This window comes from Fimicolochytrium jonesii (genome assembly GCF_025526975.1).
Source record: "Fimicolochytrium jonesii strain JEL569 chromosome Unknown EV422scaffold_1, whole genome shotgun sequence".
Classification (NCBI taxonomy): Eukaryota; Fungi; Chytridiomycota; class Chytridiomycetes; order Spizellomycetales; family Powellomycetaceae; genus Fimicolochytrium; species Fimicolochytrium jonesii.
Window position 1 is genome coordinate 573564 of NW_026515668.1, and position 23571 is coordinate 597134.

The following is a 23571-nucleotide window of genomic DNA, read 5'->3' on the forward strand; positions in this document are numbered from 1 at the left end:
AACTGACAGGGAATAGGTGCTACATGACTAAATACAATGGGGACTGGGGTAGGGGACAGGGTGAAAGGGATGTACTATGCACTGGTCAATTCGATTCCGTTCCCTTTCGTGAGTCACGGCATTTGAGCTCAGATCAGGCAGTCTCAGACCAACATGGCTTTGATCGCGTGGCCGACGGCGACCGATGAGATTTCCGTGCGGTTCCATAAGCGCTAGCCGACGACGACCGTGTTGCACCGGGGCGCGTGATCATTGAATTTGACGACGGACGGCATCGCGAGCCCATTTGGCGGTTCTCCTCGTGTCGAGGTCGAGAGATTGGTCGGTCTTGACGCTGCGGAGGAAGCTTTGGATCCATTCGGCGGCGAACATGGGACGGAATGGTCCCGGAGGGAAAGTGTCCGCGAGATCGCTGAAAAGGAAATGAAAATTGAGCTGAGGTTTATTCTGGAGCCGCAGTCGATAGGACCATACCCAATGAGCCCAACGAGCCCGCTGGTGACCTCGACGGTTCTCTCGGATTCGGCAACAGCCTGTGCGAAGGCGAAGATGTGGGGCGCAGCTCGGGCATCTGCCAGGAGTTGGGCTGTATATCCAGCGGGGAATTCGTCAGGATTCAGCCTTCGAGTGCATTCTGGAAAACCAGCAACGCGAACTTACGTTTGCCCGCGGTTTTCAATCCCTGTGTGATCCCCACGTACGCTTCGATGATGCTTTCCCGCAATTTGCTTCCATAGTCCAAGTCGTATTTCTGGAAAAGGAATGTGGGTTAAGATTCTATAGCGCGGCCAATGTTGCCACGATCTTCTGATCGACATACAATCGCGGTATCTGCCATAGCTCCCGCCTGCTGTAGGATGGCCATTGTCAGATAAAGGTACGCCTCAAAGTGGGCGCCAATAGCAAGAGCAATATCTCCGAATGTGGAGAGGATTGAGGGCTTGACGCTCTTGTCCAGGTTGGCATTCTGGAGAACGACGAAAGAATTAGTGAATTGGCCTCCCAGAACGGGATTTACTGACATCAAGCATACCTGCAGGCCCGCCATCAAGAGGTTCATGATGGGCTCGCAGTAAGGTAGGAACTGCTCGCCCAACGCACGGGTGAGATCCCCCACGACGCCTACAGCGATCGAACACATCTATAGAAAACATGAAACAGTGAGTGGGTGGATTTCGAAGGAAGGTACCGCGGCGTACACCTACCTGGGGTTCCTCAACATTCTGCAGGGCGGCGAACAGTTGCGGGGCAAATGCGTCCATGTACCGTAGGAAGTGACTTTCCAAAGCTATCATGCGGTTAGTGATCAGTGTACAAGTACGAAGGGTAGTTTGGTGACGCCAGAACGTACCACCAGTCAAGCTGCTGATCGCGAGGAATGTGTCCTCCATCACGGTCGACGACCTAGAAGCGGATGTCATCACAACGAGAAGGGCTTGCATGGCTTGGTCGGCCAGGGGTATGACTCCGGCTCCAAGACGGCGAATGCATGCTCCGAGGATACCGCATAGATTCGATTGCAACTCATAATGGTTTTGCCGGTCATCCTGGGTCAAAAGCTGGTTTTGCATCTGGATGGTTTGTTGCAGGCGATCCAGAATCAATTCCGATAGAGTTTTCACTGTTGGTAAGCAGTCCTGAGCACAGTTGCGGACCAGGGAGGATTGGGCCTCGTAACAGCTCGCTTTGAAGTTGGGATCGGTAGAGCTGTCTGCGGCACTGCTTGTCGCCTCGATGATAGTCGGGAAGAAGGAAGACAAGACATACGTAGGTTCACCGTTCCCGCGAATGCTCTCGCCAAAGTTCATGAGAGACCATGCACAGTTCGAAGCGATCCGCGGCTTCTCCCTCAGCCCTTCCAACAAGACCGAAATCACCGGTTGAATGAATTCGGGGCCGATGGCCTCAGGGTGAAGCTCGCAGATACGTCCAAGGGTCCACGCCGTCGAGTCTTTTACTTGGTCCTTTTCATCCTTCATCAACGGGATGAGGACCCGAAGAGCTTGCGCTACAACGCTGGTCAGGCCCTCTGGGCTAGGCCCCTCCAGGACGGATCCGAAAGCGGTCACTGCCGCTTCTCTGTGCCGCCAATCAGCGCCGGTAATGTGCTGCTGAATGTACTTCAGAATTGGTTCAATCACCGCATCATGGGTCGCTTGCGCGAGGAGCGACAAGCATGTCGCGGCGGCCATGGAAACGTTCCAGTCGTCCTCATCATCGTCCTCCTCCTTCTTGGTCATGAGGAACCATAGCGCATCTACCAACTCCTTGACGAATACCGTAGCAAAGCGGAAATTTGGTCGCTCCGTGTCGTCGTCCTCATACGCGTTCTCTTCCTCGATATCGATCTCCACCTCGCAGACTGTCGACCAGAACTCAACGGCCTGCAGAGCGATTTCCTCCGTTTCGCTGGTCATTCCCCAAAGGGTCAGCTGGCTGAGTGCTTGTTGCATGTACTGCTCCATGTGTTCGTAGTAGAGGGACATGATCTTCACCAGGCACTCAAACCCAGCAACTTGCACTTCTTCCGGCTCTGTCTTACACGCTTCACAAACGACTTGCATGATGAAATTCCGCTCGCCGGCGTGTTCGAAATTACTCTTCACGAATTCCAAGGCGTTCAGCAATGCGTTCAAAGCAGTTTCACGGAGTGCAGGGTCGGCTTGGGGAGTGGCTCCCGAGCAGACCGCCGTCAATATAGGGTTGGCGTATTGCGTAAGGACGTTGGGATCGACAGCCTCACAGACAAGACCGATTGCCTTCAGTGTGGCCTTTTTCAGGTCCGTGTTGGCCGCCTTAGCGGGGTTTGTGACGTTATCCAGCATGATGGGCATAAGGTCTGGCCATTGATTTTGTGGAAGCTCGACTTCAGCGATGGCTTGGATAACCTATACGGGGAGTAGCGCATTGAGCTGAGAACTCGAACAACTCAGTTTGCTTTCAGACATACCTGGGTGGCACCATTTGATGCGGACTTGGCGGGACTGTTCAACACATTCAAAGCCTGTTGTGAATCGGACTACAGGTGAGAAGCTGAACTGGCCCTGGCCGATTCTTCCAACACGAGACTTACAGCTCCCTTAACGGCCGTCCGCATCCCAGGGTCCGAGGCAAGCCAGCGGCTCGCAAGCTGCTCCTTTTTGAGAGGATCCTAATCCCATTGGTGTGATGTTAGTTACAGATCCACAAAGTCAGCGCGCTATAGACCTTCGATGAGTACCTTTGCAGAGATGGCATTCTTGATCAGAAGTGCCGCTGCAAGACGAACGTGCTCCTTGGTCTGCTCATTGGCGAATTCTGTGCACATCAGGGACAGGAACCTGGGCTGTACAGTCACAAGATACGGTAAGCAAAGAATCATTTCAGAAACCAAAGGCAACCGTCTGCACGTACAAAGTCCTGGTCCGCAAGGCCATTGAGATGGGCCTCCGCCTTCTCGCGTTCCGCCCCCACTGGAGAAATACCATCGGTTAATAAGTGCCCTGCGCCAAAAAAAAAGGCGCAAGATCACCGCAATATTACCATTGAGAGTGGCTTCCAGAATCTCAGTCAAACTCATAGCTGCTTCTGTTGTTGCTTTCCGTGTGTTGTTTTGAGAGAATGAAACCTGTGAGCCCAAACTATCAGGATTTTACACCGACAGGGATTGGGTGAGGAACTTAGCATAAGGTTTCCGGTGATCTCGGACATGGGAAAACGACGGAAGGCCGGTAATTGCTTTTCCGGAAGCCGAATCGACCCATACCTGAGACTCTCAAGCCGAAGCGACGGTTCTTTCCTTTTGCTGGACTGGTGAATAGGAGCCCTGCCAAATGCGATGTCGACAGCTATGTGTGTTTGGTGGGAAGAAAGATGTGCGGGGGTCAGGGATAGCAAAGGCTTGATCAATCGACCGAGTCCGGCTATCCAGACTTCAATTAGATGCACGTGCAGTCACGGGACGAGGGCTCTTGTGGGGTTCCGCTGCAACCCTGGCTGCAACCCGATTGCTTGCTCCTTCGTGACGTCCACAGCTCGAACAACCACCGAAACAAACTCAGCACAACAACACACCACAATGTTCGCCAAAGCTGCTTTGCGCTCTCAAGCTGCCCGTCTTGTGCGTGGCGACGGTCCCGCCGGACCATGGGGTCCTATGAGCTTCGCGTAAGTTTCGGTAAAGCAGAGCGGGAGCGCGGCATCAGTCGTGTTGGGAAATCCGGTCGCAGGGGATATCTGGGGTTCTCGACAAATTGTTGTGTGGGGAAGTGGATATCCGGTTTGGATTGGGGGTTCTGTGGAACAGTTCGCTGCGACGAAAATTAGCTACGTTTTCTGCTTTGGAAACGTTATCATCGCGGAAAGGGCTCAACTCGGAAAGGATTACGTCTTCTGCTTTCATTCACGGCGGCTAAAACTGGTGCTCTTTTTTATTCGAAACTCCGTTTAGTGGAAACAACTGGCGCAAGTACGGTGTAAGTATCAATACGGGCTCTTACTTTCGCTCGTCCGTTTTCCTATGCCATTCTACGAAAAGCAGCCTGTACCGCAGAGTTTCTCATTCTGAGTGTCTTTCCCACCTTCCGTTTAGGCCCTTCCGTTCTCCGTCAGCAAGCGCGGAAAGTTCCTTTTCTACTTCTGGACCGCAGCGATTATCGGATTTGGATTGCCATTCGCAAGTATGTGCCAGTCGTGGAATTTGGATAATCGATCGTTGGGAACTCATAGATTTCACTTTTCAGACACGGAATGGAAGCTGGCTCCTTTGCGCGAGGCTAAGCGCAAGGAACTCGCGGCCGCAAAGGAATAAGAGACCCTTGCGAGATCACTTCCTGTGCTCATAATACCTTGAAATATATTCCGAAACATCCACGTTATTCAGTGCTTGGCCACCAGAGGAACAGTTGGCGAAACATTTTGCTGCACATCACATCAGACGGGACAAAATTGGATCGCATTGGAAGGGTGCCAACAATTCAGTATTTACAGGGGATGCCTTCAATAGGCAGAGGAGAAGAGATGATACAAGAAAAGGGAACGGCAAAGGGAAAGGCGCCGGGAGGAGAATGACGAGACGAGGAGGAGTGGGAAAGCAGGCTTAGCAGGCAAGGGAAACCCCGGCAAAATGGCGAGGTGCACCATTTGGGGATAACGCCTCGGTTTTTGCTTTTCCCCGCTGTTGCGAGACACGTGCTCAATCGGGGGTATTCGCGGGATTTGGGTGAGCAGCAAAAGGGTACGAACGTAACCAAGAAGGCGATCGAAGATCGGAGTACAAGTGGCGGTGGTGGGAGCACGACAGACTTCCAGATGGGAGTGATGTTGGGAACCTGCTTGGAGGTGATCATACTGGCATCTTGCGAACACGGGCGAGGAGATTGCGTTGGAATGGTGCAGCTGGTCGGATGGTGTATGGAAACGAGGCGGAAAATTTTGGTTGGGTATGTGCGACGAGTCCGTCCGTCTGTTCAGACATTATCCGCAGAGCCAGGCAATAGTGGAGTGGTCTCGTCTGCGGAATCGGTGGTGGGACAGGTGTCGTGTTTACATATTGGGCATGTCCGCTTTCGTTGCGTCAGCCATCTGAGAGCAAGGAAAGCCGGTCAGCCTCTTTGCAAGATCTCGCATATACCAACAAGGTCCAACTCACTTGTCTATGCACTCCTTGTGATACTCATGTTTACAAAGCAGTATTCTCAGCTCATCGCCGTCCTGGAAGTCGTCCAAACAGATTGCACAATCAGTGGGGTCATTTTCCTTGCTAACTTCGGTACTATAGATTTTGACTGGCAGATTGAGCACAACGGCGAGTGGAGCCAGCTCCTGTTGCCGTCTGACGTATTGCCGATAGCTCCAAATCAGATAGAGAGCTATCATGACTGCTGCTGGGCTGAGTACCTGCGGTCGCCACAAGTTAGAAAACTGAACCTCCTCCAACACGCAAAGTTTCACACGTACTGTAACAACAAGAATCTCCAACAATGGCACGTCCGTTTGTCCTGGTAAGATCACAATCTCCACGCCTCTTTGGCCCCCGATGTCAGCCTCCTCCAGCAGTGAGTGATAATCCGTGAAAGTAATAAACACCGACGGAATAGTTATGTCGGAAACATTCTCGCTGGCGAACATGGTGATCAAGGGAGAATGTGGTACGTTGTCGCCTACGACCACCGCTTTGGCTCCACTGCTTTGCATTGCGCGTACTTTTTGTACGAACGAGCAATCTCTGTTGAAAATGGTGCCAGCAAGATGAGAATAATAGCCTAAGTTTGAGACAGTGTGCTGATATAGATGACGAACTACTTACCCTCTTTGCACTATTGCGATCCAATTCGGCAGAGTTACCCCTGGGACCTCAACGCAACCTGAATTCTGCTCATGTCGTCCAGTGAAAGCCACCAATGTAGGCCCCTGTACCCGCTCATCGCCTTTTGCCCGTCCAAGGTGACTCCAGTTCGACAGAGGGAGCACCACACCGAATATGCCTTCCTCAGGAACTTGTGGGCCGAACGCCGCTTGGCGGTCTGGGCAGGTGTTGTTATTCCGCAAAACAATGATTTTCCCTTCTGCGAAGATGCTGGCGCCTCCTAACCCGCTGCCGTAGGTAGGGACTGGTGGGTTGAAGAAACCCGGGGAAGACGGAATATTGTGCGCTAATACGGCAAGTATTTGTAGACAGAGGAGTGTTTGAAGGAACCATCCTGGGTGGAGAATCCTCGGCGCAAAATTTGACGGCATGGCGAGAACGTGAAATGGGGTTGGGTTTGGGTTTTTGTTGAACCTCCTTGGAAAGGAGAAGTGGTAGTTTGGCAGTGGGGTAGCTCAACCTTCGATAAGGATGAGACCGAAACAGGAGAACGAACTTGGATGCCCTTTTGTCCAAAAGGCTGCGTGCTCACACGAACCTCGAGAATCCTGTTGAGACATCGAAAAGAGTCAGTGCGGATCTCCTGCCACATGTGGCATCGCTCAGCATTGCGACCCCGGACTCTCACCAGAGGCTCGTTTATGAGACAATCGAGGCTGACCTCCAAAACACCGATTCAATACAGTAAGAGGTGAGCAGTCTATCTACGACACCAAGGAGCTTTTTCGCCGCTGCTACCTATATACGAGTGCCAGTCCTATGATACAGTCTACTTACGTTGTGCCGATCGCCCGTGAGTCTGTTTTGCAAAATGTTCAAGGGGAGAGGAGATGCAAGTCACAAATCACGTCCGATATTGGGATTCGGCTGATTGGGGCCGTCGTCATCGCGTGCCGTGACTAATTTCCAGAACCATAACACCCCATACAGTACGGCTGGCTTCCGACTTTCTCGGCCGACGATGGGCTGCAGCCTGCAGAGCATCGAGCAGATCCTACGAGACATGCGGGTCGCTTGCTCCGCTAGAGATGGATAATGGTCCAAAACCGAGACAGACGTTTTTGGTCGGAGACATCCCAGAAACCTCTCTATATCTTGGAAGAGTCGTAGTACCGGAGCAGTCTTACTACACCCCCAGTCTTCAACCCGTATACGCTCCTATAAATTGAGGGAATTGTCAACGCTACCCCAAATTGCTAACGGCGCTACCGTCCACTTTACACTATAATAAGCGACGTAAACTTGATGACTTTTTGGGTAACCAACCTAGTACAGTACACTGTACCATAACAACACGCTCCGACGGCCTTCGAGCCGGTTAGGGCTGGGTGTTACTAACCTTAATCCTAACCCTAACTGGGGCACTTGACAGTTAGAGTATGTGAACTTGAGTACGGTATGTGCCTACCGAGGGATTAATCCAGATCCAGACCCACGGTTCGCATTGTCCACCAAATGAGGTCAAACGCGTCGGCCCGCCTTGTGACGAACCCGCGTGAGGACGCGCCGCATACTACATGCACAGAGGAGAGGAGAGGCCACTTTCAACCGAAACTTCCCTCTGTGTCCACGAACGAAAATGTCGATCGAGATAAAGAAAACCTCTAACGGGGTGCTCCCCGATGAGATCCTGCAGGAGCTGCTGTCAACAGGTATGTTTCCAGGCTGAAGTTCACTCAGCGATATTCTGTTGGTGCCATGCGAGAGAATTGCCTAACTCACGTTTCACTGTGCGAATTGAACAGGTCGCTTGTCAACGGAGCTCGAGAAGGAGCTGTTTAGGCTTGCGACAGAAGGTGTAGTATCGCTTCCTTTGCGATTTGTGCACCTTCGGTTTGATACTCGACTCGTGCACCTCCCAACTCTAAAATTCCCGCTTCTCACTTTTGCAGCGAAAAACTGCTCGTACAGCCCATACAGCAAGTTCCGTGTCGGTGCCGCTGTGATCGCCAAGTCCGGAAATGTCTACCTCGGTAGGTACCTCCTTCTGTGGTCAGTTCACGTTGTCCGATTCTCATCATCTTCCTTCTGTCATTTTCTCCCCAGGTGGGAACGTGGAGAGTGCGTCCTACGGAGCGACCCGATGCGCAGAGCAAACAGCATTCCAGAAGGCCGTGGTATGTGGGATATCAGGCTCAAAATCTGCAGTCCTCCAGCAACACGGACAAAGGATGCCAAAAAGGAATGGGCAAGTGAGGCAGGGCAGATTATCTCACACGAAGATTCCAACCCACAGAGCGAAGGAGAAAGACGGTTCTTGGTCGTCGGAGTCGCCACGTAAGTTAGCGCTAAGGCACGAGTCGCCACATCACTTCTAGAATCACCATGAGTTGACCTTCTATTCCAGTGATACCGACGCTTTCATATCACCTTGCGGCATCTGTCGCCAGTTCATGGTGGAATGGGGAAAGAGTCTGATGGTGAGTGTAAAGCAAGGGAGAATGTCAAGGGAAGGATGGATCAGTATAGGCCATTATAGGAGCGGCCGGAACAGCACAGCGCAACCGTATCTGGCGTTGAAACCAATGAATATCAACTCAAATCTTTGTGTACCTCATCCACCAGGTTTACAACTTCAAACCAGACGGAACCTTCCGCAAGTACAAGCTTAGTGAATTACTACCCGATAGCTTCGGACCGGACGATCTGGAAAGGCCGCGGGGCGAATAGATGAGGGAGTCCCTTTCCTAGCTTTCTCGTCTAGAGTCTACCATAGACGATGGCTTACCCAAACTTGCTGCCTCACTCACGCCCTGGCACTCTGTGTGAGTCCATCGATGGCTTTAGTGAAGAAGACATGGATTATTCCTAGACATCATCAAAGGCAGACATTCACTAGATGTAGAGAATAGAGCATTTACCCCGATTCTCGCCAGCTTGTTCGACGGTTCCCCCATCGTAGTCTTCACTCTATGACGGTTCAACAGATGCAGGAGTTTATTGAAATTGAAAAAAGTGGCAAAAACGGATGGACTACTAAATAAACAAAAATATACGATGTATGGATTCCGCCCCACGTACACACCGACAACAAATATAGCCCTATCACCCGGCGAGCTTGTGCTCTCACAGGAAAATTATCGTTGAGGCTTTTCCATCAAAAAGCAGGCGCCACGTCTCTCGCTGGTCGAGGACGTTCTGAGTAAGACGACGCAACACTCCCCATCCGAGAATGCCCTCTCGACTCGGGCAGTTTCTGCTCGTAAGCGGAAAGCTGCTGCTTTGGGATGGTACTCGAGGATGCATCGATTTCAGCTTCATAGACACCCAAAGGTTCCACCTCATCGTCGGTGGGAAAGTCCTCGAGCACTATGTCCGCCGATGCATCAACATTGGCTTCGTCGACTTTCACGGATGCCGCACCATCGTCCTCATCGTCGGTTGGGAAGTCTTCGAGCACAATGTCCGCTGATGCCGAAAGGCTTTCGGGCATCCGTTCATCACCCTTCACCGCCTTGTTGTTGGCATCTCCAGGATTCGGCGATCGCGAAGGGCTCCGCGCACCGGACCCCACCGACACATTCCTGGACGGCACTTTGAGCGAAGCGTTCTCCGATGTCCGAGATACATTCCGCGATGCGATGGAATCGAGCCTTGGCGGGGGCATTGGTTCCCTCACTCCAATATCCTCATCACTCGGCAACCCTTGCCCATTCGACCACCGGCTCGCATCCCCCAAATCCCCATTTGACTGCGGTGCATCCACCTCCGTGTCCAGCGCGGCCCCGACGTTCTGCAGCCAGTCCGACACGCTCCCGAGGTTCAAGCCGGTGCCCAGTGACAACCGTAACAAATACTTGCTCTGTTCCGGGCTCTGCACCGCTGATCCGGCCAACTCTTCAGACGAGTTGAAGGCCCCGCTGGACTTCAGCGACGCCATGTAGTCTTCGTAGATGGTGATGACGCGGAAGAGGCGGCCGTAGACGCCCTGGAGGTCCTCCTGCTCGCCTTCGTCGACTAGCTGCTCTTCGTCGGCGGCGCGCATGAGGACTAGATTCTGCGCGTGGAGTTGTTGGAGGGCTGTGCGGACTTCTTTGAGGGATTGGATGGAAAGATGAAGTTGTTCGTAGTGGTCGATTACTGCTGTGACTTCTTGGATACGTTCGTCGAACATTTCTCTATTTTCGGAACGGCCTGTCAGTACAGGAAGTGTCTTACTGAATCGATTAGTGGTTGAGCAATCGTACCTGCGCTGCTCATCTGAAAGGAAGCCCAAAGCGACAACCTCTCCGCCACCAACTTTCTGGAAATGCCGCCATTTGGTCTTCATCCACTTGGAGAAGTCCTGCTTCCGTTTCTAGTTTTTACCCGATGGTGAGACAATTGGGAACCACGCAAAACACTTTCCACTCGACAATCACCAAGCTCACCAGGTTATTCGCTAATCGCGCCCTTTGCACCAGATCATTCGTCATATGGCGCATCATCCTATGATCCTCGGGTGTGATGAGCGGCTGCACGGCTCGAATCGGCTGCAAAAGTCTCGGATCCAGTTGCATTGGCATCGTCTGATTCGTGAAAGAGTGATCTGGAAGAAAGAGACTCAGCTCAGGACGTTTGCACAGGTACACTGAACGCGATCGCCGAGTTTTACCTCCATTCTCAAGTCCCTTTGGCTCGAGACAGGCCACGGTGGATTTCACTTCGTAAGCGCTTTCACGTAAGAAGGGTGTCGACTCTTTCCCGATCCGTAGCTTTGATCGATTCTTCTTCTCTTTGATGCACTCGTCGAAGAAGAGAACCTCGTAATCGCTCTCGGGCCGTTCGACGCGGTCCAAGATGAATTGGGCGAATGCTTGTGTTTCCGAGAATTGGATCATAAATGGCTGCATGTGATGGACGTCATGAGCTTCGGAGTACGTTGACCAAGCAAACGAGAGGCACATACCCGGGTCTCCTTATCAGTGGCCGCCATGAAATCCTCCTTCTTGAACCATTCCTGACCCAGCTCATCCACATCCAATTGTTCAAATTCCCCCGGCTCCAGATCATCTCCGTGACCTCGGGTAATCACCCGAAGCTGCTCGGCGGTCGCGACGTGTTGACGGTAATGGCGTAGGAGGGAGGTGAAGAGCTTGAGGAAGGCGAGCTGGATTTTGTGTTCGTCGAAGTGCGCGGGACATGGGTGTGCTTCGGATAGTGGCAAACAGGCGGGATGGATTCGGGATTGACACACTGGAAAGTGATGTTAGATTCTCGTCCTCAACCGGGAAGGCAGACTCGTCAGATCTCACTCACCGTCGCATTGCATAATCGTAGAGTTTTCGCCGTCTCCCAACTCTTCCTTGCAGAGCGAGCAGGTCGCGCCAACCTCCAAGCTAATGACAGGACTAGCAGCAGTAGATACTGTAGAGTGTCTTCTCCGGCCGAAAGTGCCTCCTTCGGCGCTCGCATCCGGCGTCCTTGACGGACTGGCTGTATCGCCAACCGGCCCATCAAACCTTCGTGCGCGATTCACTCCCTTCTTCAGCGAGAACACCCGAGGAAGTCTGCGAATTTCCGCCGCATTCCTCGAGGCTGTGGACACCCTAACGACAGGCACATCTCCACCCGCCTGGCCCTCAAACCGGTCATCATCCCCGCCATGCTCCATCCCCAACCGAGACTGCGAACTATCCGCGCTTCTTCTCCCTCCACTCGTTTCCGACCGCATATCCTCGCCGCTACCCGGGCTCCACGGACTCCGCACTGACAGCGTGTAAAACGCATGTCCTTCTTTTCTCCGCAATGGGACGCCCTGCATCCCGCTGCCTTCTTCTGGCAGACCGTACATGTTGCCGCCGTATTGGGAGTAGTTGCTGAAGGCGGTGGAGGTGGTGATGGAGGATGATGTGGTGGATGCGCCTGATATGGAGTTGCGATGGTTGGAGTTTGTGATGTTGAGATTGGAAGGTCGAGCACCGTGGGAGTTGGAAAGTGTGCTGAACTTTGAGGAGAGACTTGTGGTGGAACCGGAAGGCCTCATGGACTGCGAAATTGTATTAAAAACTTAGGGAATGCCATAGAAAAGAAAAATATCCAAAGCATTGCAGACCTTTTCCTCCAGCTTACTCGACGCTCGACTCGACTTGAACACGTTCCGTAACCGAGGAGTGAACCCCGGCTCGGACGAACTTGACCCTCCTGGCTTCTCCAAGCTCCCATACGATCCAGGGGCACCCTGTTTCTGATCCGAATGAATCCAGCATTTAGGTTCCATATCACAACCTGTCCCTGCAAACAACGCTTGACCCACCTCACTTGCGCCCGAGCGATTAGTGCTTGTCAAACTTCCCTCCTCGTCAATCGACTGTCGCCTGTTATCTTTCCCAAGTCCCCACCACGTACTCTGCGTCGTTGTCTCTGTAGTCGCAGTAGAGGAACCGCTTGATACGCTCGCGTTCTCGGCCGCACCTGAGGCTGGGGTGACCTGATTGGTCGAAAACGTCTTGTTCAGTCGATCCAACCATGCCGAGCCCATCCCGGACGGACTCGTCGGCAACGACCGTCTCTTTGCTGACGCTGATTCAGGCGTCTCGAGATGCGTGTTGTGCTGTCTTGCAAAACGGCTTCGGGGTGTTTTCAGCGGCGCCGTCGCACGTGTGGACTCGCAGGATCTTGGGGGATGTTTGTTGAGTGGCAGAGCGTACTGCGAGGTCATGGGGACGCCTTTGTCGAGGCGGCTGTTTACACGGTCTGGAGTTGGCAGACCTGGCCCTGGTCGACCAGGACTGGGAAATGGGATGTACCGTCCGGTGGCTTTCTCTAACCGCGTGACGAGCTTCTTTCGTTCTTTGGTGGGAAGGGTGAATGGAGGCGCACCTATCTCTATCGTATCGTTATCCAAGTCAACGACGTTAACCTGTCGACAGAAAGGGGGGTGAGAAGAAAGCCACGGATTCAAAGCGGGAAAATGTCTTACATCTGGCGGCTTCCATTCATCCTGCATATCCGAAGTAAAGTACTCTCTCTGCACTCCGATGATATACGGCATAGGCGCCTGCAGGTAGCTCATAAGCCGCGCCGGCAGCACGGGAATCAGGATATGTTGCCACGAAAGAGGAAAGAAGAAGAGGCAGAGCGACTCGGACGCCAATGTGAGCATGGACAGGTGGGAGGAGAGGAAGATAATCTTTTGCTCGGAAAGCGCGATCTCGAAGAGGGTCACAATATTTGCAATGGAAAGGGTGCGGAAAAGCGGATATAGCGAAAACTGGAATGGTCTCATGTTTAGCAATCCGAAAATTGAACGGCATGACGCTGGCATAGAACGCCCTTACATTTTTGAGAAGAGATATGGTATTCACAGGTGGTCTCGAACAATATAGAGTCAGCTGACCGACATGAAGGCTGATTTCCAGTTTCCCTGGCGGCGGGAGCGGTATTTCGTGGATAAGATTGATCACAAACCTGAGACCGAGGTGTTAGCATCCAGCTAATGGATCCAATGAGCAAGGATTTGACCTACCTCTCGAGCGGCGCGATCACCTTGTTCTGTGGACACTCGTCATAATCTCCGCGCATAACACGTACAACCTCACACAGCCAATCCTTTAGAAAGTCATGCCATGGCCAATGACTCAATACTCCAATGCTCCTCGGGACGTAGACGTTCTCCACATCGACCAGGAGACTGGTGAGCGGCGCCAGCAAGTCCCTGTAGAGCTTGACCTTCTCTTCCACGTCTTGCAAGGTGTTGGCAGTGGCGAGGGCTGGGGATCCGCTGGTGATGGAGGATTTGCGTGATTCAGCCTCACGAATACCTAAGCTGTGAGGGTCGGAGATACCCATTCGGGCGTGGAGGAGAGCTTCCTGCTTTGCGGCTAGTTGGGAACGAATGTGCTGGATGTACTCGAGATCGGTTGATCCCTGTTTTCAGCCGCATGAGCCATCTTTCGCAAACGACGACGCAGGAATGACCGGCCTACCAGAGCGCTGCTCCTCATGTCCTGAGCGATGCTCTCGATCTCGGCCGCATGATTCGAGTGGAGCCGCTCGTACGTGGTCACCGTCACGCCATACAGCTTTTGCCCGGTTTCCTCCGTGATAACCTGCATTGGAACGTCTCTTGAGCTGAAAAGTTCCAGTTGAAAGACCTCGGATGATGTCCGCGGAAAAGTCACATACGAATGAATGATACGTCTCTGGTGGGGCGCCGTTGTCATCATGACAAAGGTGTATGTTGTCCGGAAAACAAAACTGGAATGCACAGAGTGGATGAGAACGGTACAAAAGAGTCAAATAGGCGAAGAGGTACACAATCGTAAGAGCCTACCATGGACACGAACGCAGGGAATTTCTCCTTCTCCGAGTAGTCTGTACTCGGGTATCTGCAGAGCACTTCTGGTCCGAACCTCCAATCCAGTGGATGTGTCCGCTTGTTCAACTTTGCTGATGCAGAGAGAGCCTGTCAGCATTTCTGACTTTGTATAAAACGTGCTAAAACTATGGCGCTCGGCCAACTGACCTTCCGGCAAAAGCATCGGCGATGCCGCATCCGATAACGGTGAGGCGGTGCGCTCCTGGAATTCATCTGCGGATTGTCTATTCCTATCCCCAGCCATTGACCCATCTTCAAGAACTCGACGATCGACCAACTTTGTCGTAGGGTTGAGACCACACTGGAAAAAGAAGTCTGCAAACCGCACAGGTGTCTGAAGCTGCACAGGCATAGCAGCCGACGATGGCGATGCCATCGTGACTGTATTGTTTCTCTGGAAAGTCTATATGATGGAAGACTGGAAAAAACTTGGCAGACCAGCCATTTTCCTCTTAGGTGTTTTCATATAGCACGGATCGAGAGTGTATTTCTAGCCTAAATTTGAAGACGGAATTTGCAATATAAAGTGCACCGACAACCTTACGCGCGCGCGTGGTGACACATCACTTTGACCATCACTTTGATCAACTGCGCCACTTCAAACCATGTCACCGAGGAATGTGGCGGAGGGAATATGGGTGGATAGTACAGTATCGCCATTGAGGAAAGATATGCCACTTGGACGTCTCCAGTAAAAAAGACCGAACCCGGCAGCAAACACGGAGATTAGGACATCAGCGAAGCTGTTAGAGACCGAATCCTGCGTGTGCTCTTAGCGCCTCGATTTTTTGGATGCATCTCAGCGTCGGTGGATTGTGGTCCCACAGATTCACTGCTTTTGAGGGGTCTCAAGCCCAACGACAACACGGCAGGGGTATATCTATTTACCGTCGATTTACGGCAGTACATACATTGGTTACTCCGTCCGCCTCGTTGCCACTCGATGCTTGACGCAGCATATGTGCAGCCTATCGGAATGTATACAGCAAGATGCGGGCTTATAAGGCCATCGAAACCGACAGTGTATTGGAGTGTTGGGTTGTAGCAGTTGCTGGAGACCGTTGTTGCGACACTGGCCCGTGCCTATACGAAAGAAGACATGGATGGGACTATGGCCTCCGTGGGATTTAGAGAAATGGATAGATGACGAGGTGAGATTATTTCACATGACCATCTTTTCTCATTGAGCTAACGCAGATATCTCACCACTCTCGCGGAGGGCTTTGATTGAGAACTGCTATCCACTTGGAAACGCTGTACTCGTGCCCTCGACACTGTATATGTAATGCTTGAATCTTTAGTTGAATCTACGTGTCCCGCATTTTACCTGAGCGCGGAGTTTGAGGCACGGGCATTGGTCTTATAGTCGTCCAGGCGTCCGCAGCCGTTTCTATAAATGCTAAGACATCGACAGACCACAAACTGGACGGACCCGATCGCATTTACAAGCTGCTTTGCGAGCGCGATGCATCTAGCAAACGTCCGACTTTGGGCCTTGACTTCCTGAACGGGAGTTCGCCAGTGCGGACGAAGGTTCGTTGGTTGCAGCACATCAGATATGCGATCCTCTTTGCATCCGCAGGGTGGATTTGCAGATATGAACCCGACCTGTCGCATATCCTGGACGGAAAACCAACATATGGAGTAGCGAGGCTGAGGAGTTGACGCGTAATAATGAGTCAGTGACGGCCTGTGTAACCTGACCGCTTTGGCTTGGCTTAACTCTGCGCAGCAACTTTTGCAGATCATCGACCTCCGTCAAAAGCCTCCTTCTTGGCGACGGGCGCACACTTGGCCCCCGATATCTTGTCTCGCAGGTCGGCGACTCTGCGGCGTCGCTCAATTGTTGGTGCGTATGTAGTATGGCGCAGAACAGGGGGAGGAGGGTATAAAAGCTGAAAGCTAGGAAATAAATCCCATGCGCACTCGCTTGCGATATCTTATTTCATCAGCCTCCCATTTTTCGTCTGCGCGAGGAGTAGATTGGATTTGCGGAGAGTTCATCGTCCTTCTCCTGTGCTTTCCTTCCATCAGCGAGGGCACATATCCGTCTCCTTTGCGGCTCTCAACTCAAAACGGGTAAAGCCAACGGTAAGGCGAGGATTGCAGGCTGCATGTGCAGCGGGTACCAGAGCGGGTACCGCGTGTGCGGCTTCCCAAATCATTGACACAACTGAAACTGCGTATAAAGAGCCTCCACCCGATCCTAATTTCCCAACCCCACTCACAGCACCTTTATCGGCATCGAACGACTCCACTCCCTAAGTGCAGGTCCAAGTCTGCTGCCGTGGGTCTCAACCCTCGCATACACCGCTTGTACATACCACCACCTTCCGTGATCGAGCAGCGATGCCCGGCAGCTCCTCGTCCACGATGTGGCGAAACGCCCTCCTGCTATGTACCCTCCTCGCAGTCTCGCTATCCTTCGTTCCAACCGCAGCAAGCTTCGCCGTCTCACTCAACTCGCCTCGTGTCTCCAGCCGGTTTGCGCCGTCCATCGAAGACGTGCGTCACCGCCTCGCCAGGCGCGCAGACGATTTGAACTGCATACCATGTGCGAGGCCGACGGCGGGGCCACCGGTGTGCATTCCTCTGCCTCCAGGCATGGGTCCCGGTATTCCGCCACCGAACCCGCGTCCGATCCCTACGGGAAGTGCGCCACCACCGTCGTCTTCGCCCGGCCCGACGACTGCGAAATCCATTAAGGCTGCTGCTGCTGCTGACGTGAATGGTACTGATATTCCGGATTCGGTTCTTGCCTTCAACAGTGAGTATCTGGCGTTACTATTTTTCACCTACCGTGGCTAATGATTGACGTCTTTCGCTTGCAGGCAAACTCCGAACCGTTAACGTTTACAACGCCATCGGGGCCATCATCTTAATCATTACCGGATTACTGTTCATCTTCAGCGGTCATAAGCTATTCAAGCTGATCCTCTTCATCGCCGGTTTCTACACGGGATCCGTCCTCGCATTCATCATTCTCTCCCAAATCGAAGCCAAAGGCCACTCCTTCGGCGACAGCCGCTCAATCATCTTCCTCGTAGTTGGCGTCGTCCTCGGTCTCATCGTCGGCTCGCTGTTCCAATGCGTGTGGAAGCTAGGCTTGATCGCCATCGGCGCCATCCTCGGCTTCACATTGGCCATGTTCGTCCTCTCACTGGCAAAGAACGGTCTCATCAGCCAAGGCACCGGCCGCACGATCTTCATCATCGCCCTGACGATCATCGGCGGCGTGTTGGTACTGTTCTTCGAGAAGCCTATCCTTGTCCTCGGCACAAGCGTCGGCGGAGCGTTCGCCGTCATGTTTGGTGTAGACATCTTCACGAAAGTCGGGCTCGTCGAAGCTTCCCAGCAGTTCCTAGCCGGCAACGCGCTATATGAGCCTGATAAGTGGGTGTATGTCGAGCTCGCCGCTTGGGCCATCCTGGCTGTTGTCGGGATCATCGCTCAGTGGAATGGTCTGCGAGGAGGAAAGTCTCACCACAACAACCACAAGGATGGCTTCGGCGGAGCGCGCAGCGTGGGTCCCGCAAAGCCCGTAAAGGCGAAAGGCACACCAGAGGAGAAGACTGGTCTTAGGGCTGAGTTTGAGAAGATCGTCGTAAAAGTGAGGAAGTGAAACCAATGTCATAAATGCTGTAAATGCCCTCGTCAGCGTTGCGTAGGCCCTTCGCCATTTTGTATCTAGCCTTGTTTATGCATGGGTCATAGCCTTTTTCCCCCCAATCCTCCACATATACCGCTTCCCGGAAGCTTTTTTTCATCTGCCCTGGCATTTGTTAGCCGCAATAAGATGAAAATTTCATTGATAGTCCGTGCTCAAATGTTCCGATTATGTGGAAGGTGCAATCCGTATATTATTGTGTACCGTCAGAAGAAACAAGCCAGAATCACGAGAAAAAGAAACACCAAGATCCTACGTCGGGCATGTATCCCATCCATGTTCCTCCCCTAGTACGCCGTCGGATTCTTGGGCCATTCAACACCAAACCGCCGGGTTGGCAATGCCTCCAAAAAATCAATCAATGCTTTCTTGCTCTCTGGCACGAAGTAGAAACTGGCGCCGCCCTCCGCCTCATATTGAGGTTGCGAGCCGGTGCGAAAGCTGGCGCCGCCTCCCAAGGCACCCTCAACCACCTTTTGCCATCTGAAGGCCCCATTCATCATTGTGGGGGGCGTGCTGACGGCCACCCTGACATTATCAGGGTCGTAGCATCTTGTCATAGATTTTACTCCGCTCAGAAATTCAAGGGCAGCAACTGGACCCCCGCTTCGCAGGGCTTCAATGCTGTGGACCCGGACCACACCTGTTCTCGGGTACGCAGAAAGGCGCAAATGGCTGATGACGGCGAGGCCTGCTTCGACGGTGATGTTGGGCCCTGGCCGGTCACCAGAGGAGTTAGGAGTGTCGTCGAAGGTGTCTGTGCAACCCTCAACGAGGAGGGCACCGTCGAGCGTGGCTCGCTTGTTGAGGTCGACACGGGGGGAAACCGGCACGTCGATGCGTTTGTGGGGACTCGCCGAGCGAGGTCTTCCGGCGGGTCGTTCGGCAGGTCGTGCGGGCAGGTCGAGCTCCCGGGGGCGAGGAGGGGAGACGATGCGTTCGCGTGTGACTTTGACGGGTGAGGTACGCGACATCGGGGTGCTAGTGCGTTCGCGTTTGACCGGGGAGATGCCTCCAAGTTCCATTTTAACAGGTGAGAGTCTCTTAATCGGGATGCCGCCGAGGCCTGCGAAGGCGCTCAAGGCCAGGCGGCTTATCTGAGGTTTACCGACAGCTAAAGCGACCGAGCGGGGTGCCTCTTGCAGGCGGGCTGGAGCCAAAGGCGGCCCGTAGGTCTTGTCGACAGGTTCAGCAGCTGGCGAAAGGCCCCTAGGAGGCGAAGCTTCTCTCAGCCTGTCGCGTTTAGACGACCTTGGGACAGCCTGAGTTACGGTGTACCTCGGCCCTGGGTCGTTGACGGGCCTGTAGCTGTCGACTTCGTGCCTGCCTGGTGGGTATCGATCGGATCCTCGGCGGCGGCGACTAGGTGAGCGGCTTGGCCGCCGATCGCTGCCACTACTCTTGGGTCTGTAACTATCCTCACGACGCATAGGGGGCACCCACTGCGGCGCGTGGAAGGGATGGGGGCGTCGTTGTCGTAACTGTTCAGAGTATGGATCGAAACGAGCCGGCGTCGCAGAGCTTGGCCAGGCTTCTGAGCGAGAACTAAGGTGCCGAGGAAGGGTAACCAAAGTGAAGGTCGCTTCCTGCAGTTTTCCTGGCAAACAGCGAGGAAGTTTCACCTGTTCCTGTTCAAGTTCCCGCGGGGGTCCCTGTCAGCAAAAGTTGGGCAGAAGGGAATCCAAGCTTGCCTGTCCCAGCAATAATAGTGGGTTTCCGTTTCGTACACAAGCCTACGCTCGTTTGCCATGACCTTTGCTGCGGGAAGCTTTGCGTTCAGAGAGTCAAAGCGGGTCTGAAGACACCGGCGCACAGCCTTTTGCAAACGGGGGCCAGTTTGGATGGAGGGGATTGACGGGGACAAGTGACAGGCGATCCCTTCGTTATCCCCACAACTGTCACATCAATGGGAAAACAAGCTATCCATATAAACTATGTAAGTCTCACGTGCCGTATTATTTTTGATTCGGATCTTCTCCCATTTCCGTGTTGGGAAACCTGGGGCAAAACCTGTAATCCCGCAAACAACCCACGGCAACAACAGTGCAAAAAAATCATTGGAAAGGCAGAGAGAGATAGCACGATGCCACATCCATTACTACGTAAGTGTCCGTCCTTCGGAAGGAATGAGCCCCGTCTGGAGGTTTACGTGGATGATTCGAGTCGAATTGCTCGTCCGTCGCCCATGTGCACCCGCTGGACAATCCCTTGCCTCATCACCCACTCACGAATGATGCTTCTCCAGCGGGCCAAAAGCTCTTCTTCCCAAATGTCGTCTTCCGCCTCCTCCGCTCCAACCTCCCCCCTCAGCAAGCCGTCTTCAGGTGTCCACCACATCTCAACAAAATCGATATCAAAAACATCCTCACAGACCTCTACGACCTGCGCATCACCGACGTGCGCACAATGAACTACCTCGGCAGGCTGCACAAGAACCGGAGGCGGGAGCAGGTCAGGGCCGCCGCTTATAAGAAGATTATCGTGACCATGGAGGACGATTTCGTGTTTCCGCCACCGCCAGAGACAAAGGCGGGGCCAAACACACCGGGATCTCAAGCTGCTGAGATGCCGAAGCCGTCTGGGTTTGGGAGGAATTCGGCGAATACCAACAGGCATAAGATAGAAAAGGGGCGGCCGAAGGGTGTTGGGCCAAATGTGCAAGCATGGAAGGAGGAGCAGCAGCAGAAGAAGGAACAGGAGAAGGACGCATAATGGGTCCGGAATGGATGGTGTGGTGTGCTTGCAATCACCATTCGCTCATATCTAGCGGGGCATCTGCTAGATCATCGAGAAATGCGTTGCCTTTGTTTTGGGAACGATCGCGTGAAATGTATGTATTTACTGCATTGGTCCATAGATGGGCTGTACATGTATCTTATTGGGAATCACCCCGGGCGAGAAGAGGAGTGTCTAGAAATCTATTACCGAACGGTTTCGGTGAAGTTGCTGGGGAACAAGCCTTTCCTCCGTTTGCCGTTTTCTGAGCCGAGGCCTTCCCACCATCTGCGGAACAAGGGACGTTAAGAACGATTGGACACGCAAAGACAGTTGAACGGTGGTCTTACCCGTCATCGTGTGTTGCAATGACAGGAATCAGCTGTCCTTTGCCGATGCTCAGTTCTTCAGCAGCTTGCGCTTGGTAGTCATATAGCACACGCACTGCAGGGGCAAGATTGCGTAAGTCAGGGTGTCGCATTTGCCCCCGTGATCAAAAGGAGAATTCCAAAAATACCAGAGAACAGAACAGGCATGCTCTCAGGCACAAGATACGGGTCATATTGGAACGTCGAGTCTCCCAGAGCTGGTTCCGCCGACGCGGGGCTCTTTGGGTCGTGACTAGCCGGTGATAGCTGCCCGTTGGATTGGGATTGCTTCGAGGAGGAGCTGTCCCGCCTCAAATCGGTGTTCGCGTACATTCCGCTGTACGGTGCGGGTGCCAGATCTATGCTGCCGGATGCTGTGTCGGGACCGCGGGCTTCGCTGTTTCTTCGGCTGCTGTCTGAGGCGCCGGTGTAGAAGTTGATATATTGGAGAGGCTCTACATGGAAAACAGGGTATGAGTTACCGCGCTTATGTCAACTGAATGTACCAAAGCTTGGGCTTACGGGGAATGACGGAACCTGTGCTGCTCCTATCCAGGAACTGCATCAGATCCTTCTCGAAGTCACATGCTTCCAGCGATACTCGTACTCGCTCGCACGCCTGCACGGAAGATGTGTAAGTCATCAGTCAGGAATCTGACGAGCGAAAGTAAGAGTGCACACACACACCTCATCATCCGCCACGCAGACCCCTGATAAGAAGTTAGCGTAGTTCCAGACATTTCCGCGCAAAAAGTGGAACCGGTCTTCTTCCAATTTTTGGCATTCCTATGAAGCGAGCTAAAGAGTTGAGCTAATTCCATTCAACCCCGAGCCAACAGCCGGCCTTACTCACCGTGCAAGCAGTCCGGAAATCATCCACCCATTTGCGATGAATCTCGGTCAGCTTGTCAACACCGGCTAGGTAGTCAGCATCGGCTTGCTTGGCCTGAGCCTGAGTTTTCTGGAGTCTAGCTTTCGTCTGAGAGGTACCAGTATGAGCCAACGTTCGTTCACACTAATATCCAGGGAAAGAAGAGCACATCGTACCTTCTCCGCATCTTTCGACGCAGGATCCGGCCTCATTTGCGACAGCTGGGCTGCCTCGGTGCATTTACTCTCATATCGTTCCTTGCATTTCATGACAGTGGCGACCTGCGCCGCTTTGGCTTTTTGGTGTTTCTCGACAATGGCGTTGTGCTGCATCGAGGAACGAGAGTATCAGGTATCCGCTCCATTCACTAGCTGTATTCAACCCTGATTGCAAAAGGCGCCGACGTCGGGCGCTTACGTTCTTCCTGATAGCGCTCTGCGTCAACACGAAATCCGACAACGGCTTCTCCAACTTGACGCGAATCTCTTGCGCAAGCTCGATATGGGCCTTGGCCGATTTGTCAATCTCATTCTTCACCACATCCAGCGCTTCACGCAGCGTCCTACAAAAAGATAACGAATCCTTCCATCAGCAAAGCCATTTCCGGAGATCCCGTCAACCAGTCCACTTCCCAACGCGTCGTCCAGCCCCGTCAACGCACCCTATCTCCTCCTTCGGGTTGAACTTCGCAGCAAGTTTCGCCATCCGCTTGCCATAATCCTCCTCAATCGCAGCCCGTTCCTTCAGCATGAGGTGCAGCTCTTCACACACGTGCTTGCCCTGCTTCATACGGCCCATCAGGACCTCTAGGCCTTTATCATTCTCGCCCTGAATCGATGTCAAAAAGCGGTTAGGCCGTGCGAGCCAGGGCTTGGCAGCCATAGAAGACTGAGCAGCGTACCCAGAAACTCGTATAAAATGCAGGTTTCTCCATTTTGGCTGACGTTCTCTGTTGAATGTAATTATTGTTTCGCGCGAGCTTTTCGTTTCGTCAGAGATCAGCGTGTTGTAGGGCCCGGCGCGAGTGGGAGAAGTGCGCTATGTGCAAACAAGACGCCAAGTAGAACCGACTGCCAATGTGCCAGCCTATTATAGATATATCGACGAAAAGGACAAGAGAGCGGCAATGGATGGAAGCGAATGTTTTAAAAGTGCATTCAGGGCGCCTTTTGGTCCCGGTTCCTTGGCTTTTGGCAGTGACACTGGGGGTCGCACGGAATGGATTGCGGACGCGAGACGAGACTTGCGGCCGCTCAATATCTCCCTTTCCTTATGAGGATCTTTACGTCAACACATCGACTCTAC

The 23571-nt window shown here is 53.1% G+C and overlaps 10 protein-coding genes across 10 annotated transcripts; 4 read left to right on the forward strand and 6 right to left on the reverse strand.

Moving 5' to 3' along the window:
• Positions 1–69: 69 nt before the first annotated feature.
• Positions 70–3855, reverse strand: EV422DRAFT_7892 (karyopherin Kap95). Its single transcript, XM_053074395.1, has 12 exons — positions 3523–3855; positions 3394–3452; positions 3221–3325; positions 3074–3151; positions 2951–3004; positions 1352–2888; positions 1206–1288; positions 1034–1141; positions 821–967; positions 661–751; positions 475–586; positions 70–412 (listed from the first exon to the last, which is right to left on the reverse strand). The coding sequence occupies exons 1-12, from the start codon at positions 3557–3559 to the stop codon at positions 250–252; spliced, it is 2574 nt and encodes an 857-aa protein (XP_052929974.1). The 5' UTR covers positions 3560–3855; the 3' UTR covers positions 70–249.
• A 95-nt stretch (positions 3856–3950) lies between these two features.
• Positions 3951–4853, forward strand: EV422DRAFT_511197 (uncharacterized protein). The gene is made up of 4 exons (XM_053068993.1): positions 3951–4146; positions 4430–4454; positions 4571–4658; positions 4722–4853. The coding sequence occupies exons 1-4, from the start codon at positions 4058–4060 to the stop codon at positions 4787–4789; spliced, it is 270 nt and encodes an 89-aa protein (XP_052929975.1). The 5' UTR covers positions 3951–4057; the 3' UTR covers positions 4790–4853.
• Positions 4854–5447: 594 nt separating this feature from the next.
• EV422DRAFT_562783 (uncharacterized protein) lies at positions 5448–6717 on the reverse strand (the record flags this gene model as incomplete). The annotated part of the gene is made up of 4 exons (XM_053071987.1): positions 5448–5562; positions 5630–5877; positions 5938–6205; positions 6287–6717. 4 exons carry the CDS (start codon positions 6715–6717, stop codon positions 5448–5450), a joined length of 1062 nt encoding a protein of 353 aa, XP_052929976.1.
• Positions 6718–7879: 1162 nt separating this feature from the next.
• On the forward strand, positions 7880–9274 carry EV422DRAFT_511206 (cytidine deaminase-like protein). The gene is made up of 7 exons (XM_053068994.1): positions 7880–7998; positions 8092–8142; positions 8239–8319; positions 8393–8463; positions 8583–8623; positions 8694–8766; positions 8912–9274. Exons 1-7 carry the CDS (start codon positions 7926–7928, stop codon positions 9014–9016), a joined length of 495 nt encoding a protein of 164 aa, XP_052929977.1. The 5' UTR covers positions 7880–7925; the 3' UTR covers positions 9017–9274.
• Positions 9036–11224, reverse strand: EV422DRAFT_8059 (uncharacterized protein). Its single transcript, XM_053074410.1, has 4 exons — positions 10941–11224; positions 10717–10874; positions 10534–10643; positions 9036–10464 (listed from the first exon to the last, which is right to left on the reverse strand). The coding sequence occupies exons 1-4, from the start codon at positions 11176–11178 to the stop codon at positions 9444–9446; spliced, it is 1527 nt and encodes a 508-aa protein (XP_052929978.1). The 5' UTR covers positions 11179–11224; the 3' UTR covers positions 9036–9443.
• On the reverse strand, positions 11153–15134 carry EV422DRAFT_8047 (AEX-3 domain-containing protein). The gene is made up of 13 exons (XM_053074409.1): positions 14793–15134; positions 14601–14711; positions 14453–14524; positions 14254–14376; positions 13794–14194; positions 13606–13735; positions 13248–13538; positions 12582–13187; positions 12381–12506; positions 11585–12314; positions 11461–11521; positions 11235–11402; positions 11153–11172 (listed from the first exon to the last, which is right to left on the reverse strand). Exons 1-12 carry the CDS (start codon positions 14895–14897, stop codon positions 11357–11359), a joined length of 2802 nt encoding a protein of 933 aa, XP_052929979.1. The 5' UTR covers positions 14898–15134; the 3' UTR covers positions 11153–11172; positions 11235–11356.
• A 1560-nt stretch (positions 15135–16694) lies between these two features.
• Positions 16695–18433, forward strand: EV422DRAFT_8094 (uncharacterized protein). Its single transcript, XM_053074416.1, has 2 exons — positions 16695–17412; positions 17477–18433. Exons 1-2 carry the CDS (start codon positions 16995–16997, stop codon positions 18265–18267), a joined length of 1209 nt encoding a protein of 402 aa, XP_052929980.1. The 5' UTR covers positions 16695–16994; the 3' UTR covers positions 18268–18433.
• Positions 18434–18479: 46 nt separating this feature from the next.
• EV422DRAFT_511214 (uncharacterized protein) lies at positions 18480–20194 on the reverse strand. Its single transcript, XM_053068995.1, has one exon. The coding sequence runs from the start codon at positions 19740–19742 to the stop codon at positions 18600–18602; it is 1143 nt and encodes a 380-aa protein (XP_052929981.1). The 5' UTR covers positions 19743–20194; the 3' UTR covers positions 18480–18599.
• A 110-nt stretch (positions 20195–20304) lies between these two features.
• EV422DRAFT_8209 (uncharacterized protein) lies at positions 20305–21295 on the forward strand. The gene is made up of 3 exons (XM_053074436.1): positions 20305–20414; positions 20558–21142; positions 21215–21295. Exons 1-2 carry the CDS (start codon positions 20396–20398, stop codon positions 21022–21024), a joined length of 486 nt encoding a protein of 161 aa, XP_052929982.1. The 5' UTR covers positions 20305–20395; the 3' UTR covers positions 21025–21142; positions 21215–21295.
• Positions 21144–23571, reverse strand: EV422DRAFT_511218 (uncharacterized protein). The gene is made up of 10 exons (XM_053068996.1): positions 23168–23571; positions 22928–23094; positions 22684–22828; positions 22443–22592; positions 22249–22374; positions 22083–22181; positions 21918–22014; positions 21545–21850; positions 21378–21471; positions 21144–21315 (listed from the first exon to the last, which is right to left on the reverse strand). Exons 1-10 carry the CDS (start codon positions 23198–23200, stop codon positions 21234–21236), a joined length of 1299 nt encoding a protein of 432 aa, XP_052929983.1. The 5' UTR covers positions 23201–23571; the 3' UTR covers positions 21144–21233.

Bases quoted from the DNA above. Each gene is read 5' to 3' on its own strand.
- EV422DRAFT_7892 (XM_053074395.1), bottom strand. From the start codon at position 3,559: ATGAGTTTGACTGAGATTCTGGAAGCCACTCTCAATG. The intron at 3,152-3,220 runs GTACTCATCGAA...CAATGGGATTAG, and splicing joins AGAATGCCATCTCTGCAAAG to GATCCTCTCAAAAAGGAGCA. The intron at 1,289-1,351 runs GTACGTTCTGGC...ACCGCATGATAG, and splicing joins GATCAGCAGCTTGACTGGTG to CTTTGGAAAGTCACTTCCTA.
- EV422DRAFT_511197 (XM_053068993.1), top strand. From the start codon at position 4,058: ATGTTCGCCAAAGCTGCTTTGCGCTCTCAAGCTGCCCGTCTTGTGCGT. The intron at 4,147-4,429 runs GTAAGTTTCGGT...AACTCCGTTTAG, and splicing joins TGGGGTCCTATGAGCTTCGC to TGGAAACAACTGGCGCAAGT. The intron at 4,455-4,570 runs GTAAGTATCAAT...CCTTCCGTTTAG, and splicing joins ACAACTGGCGCAAGTACGGT to GCCCTTCCGTTCTCCGTCAG.
- EV422DRAFT_511206 (XM_053068994.1), top strand. From the start codon at position 7,926: ATGTCGATCGAGATAAAGAAAACCTCTAACGGGGTGCTCCCCGATGAG. The intron at 7,999-8,091 runs GTATGTTTCCAG...CGAATTGAACAG, and splicing joins GCAGGAGCTGCTGTCAACAG to GTCGCTTGTCAACGGAGCTC. The intron at 8,143-8,238 runs GTGTAGTATCGC...TCACTTTTGCAG, and splicing joins GTTTAGGCTTGCGACAGAAG to CGAAAAACTGCTCGTACAGC.
- EV422DRAFT_8059 (XM_053074410.1), bottom strand. From the start codon at position 11,178: ATGCAGCCATTTATGATCCAATTCTCGGAAACACAAGCATTCGCCCAA. The intron at 10,875-10,940 runs GTAAAACTCGGC...TCTTTCTTCCAG, and splicing joins AAAGGGACTTGAGAATGGAG to ATCACTCTTTCACGAATCAG. The intron at 10,465-10,533 runs GTACGATTGCTC...TTCCGAAAATAG, and splicing joins CTTTCAGATGAGCAGCGCAG to AGAAATGTTCGACGAACGTA.
- EV422DRAFT_8047 (XM_053074409.1), bottom strand. From the start codon at position 14,897: ATGGGTCAATGGCTGGGGATAGGAATAGACAATCCGCAGATGAATTCC. The intron at 14,712-14,792 runs GTCAGTTGGCCG...GCATCAGCAAAG, and splicing joins GCCGATGCTTTTGCCGGAAG to TTGAACAAGCGGACACATCC. The intron at 11,403-11,460 runs GCACTTCGACGA...ACCTCCCTCCTA, and splicing joins GAAGCACACCCATGTCCCGC to CGCCATTACCGTCAACACGT.
- EV422DRAFT_8094 (XM_053074416.1), top strand. From the start codon at position 16,995: ATGCCCGGCAGCTCCTCGTCCACGATGTGGCGAAACGCCCTCCTGCTA. The intron at 17,413-17,476 runs GTGAGTATCTGG...TTTCGCTTGCAG, and splicing joins TTCGGTTCTTGCCTTCAACA to GCAAACTCCGAACCGTTAAC.
- EV422DRAFT_511214 (XM_053068995.1), bottom strand. From the start codon at position 19,742: ATGCGTCGTGAGGATAGTTACAGACCCAAGAGTAGTGGCAGCGATCGG.
- EV422DRAFT_511218 (XM_053068996.1), bottom strand. From the start codon at position 23,200: ATGGAGAAACCTGCATTTTATACGAGTTTCTGG. The intron at 22,593-22,683 runs GTAAGCGCCCGA...TCCTCGATGCAG, and splicing joins AGAGCGCTATCAGGAAGAAC to CACAACGCCATTGTCGAGAA. The intron at 22,375-22,442 runs GTACGATGTGCT...GGTACCTCTCAG, and splicing joins CGTCGAAAGATGCGGAGAAG to ACGAAAGCTAGACTCCAGAA.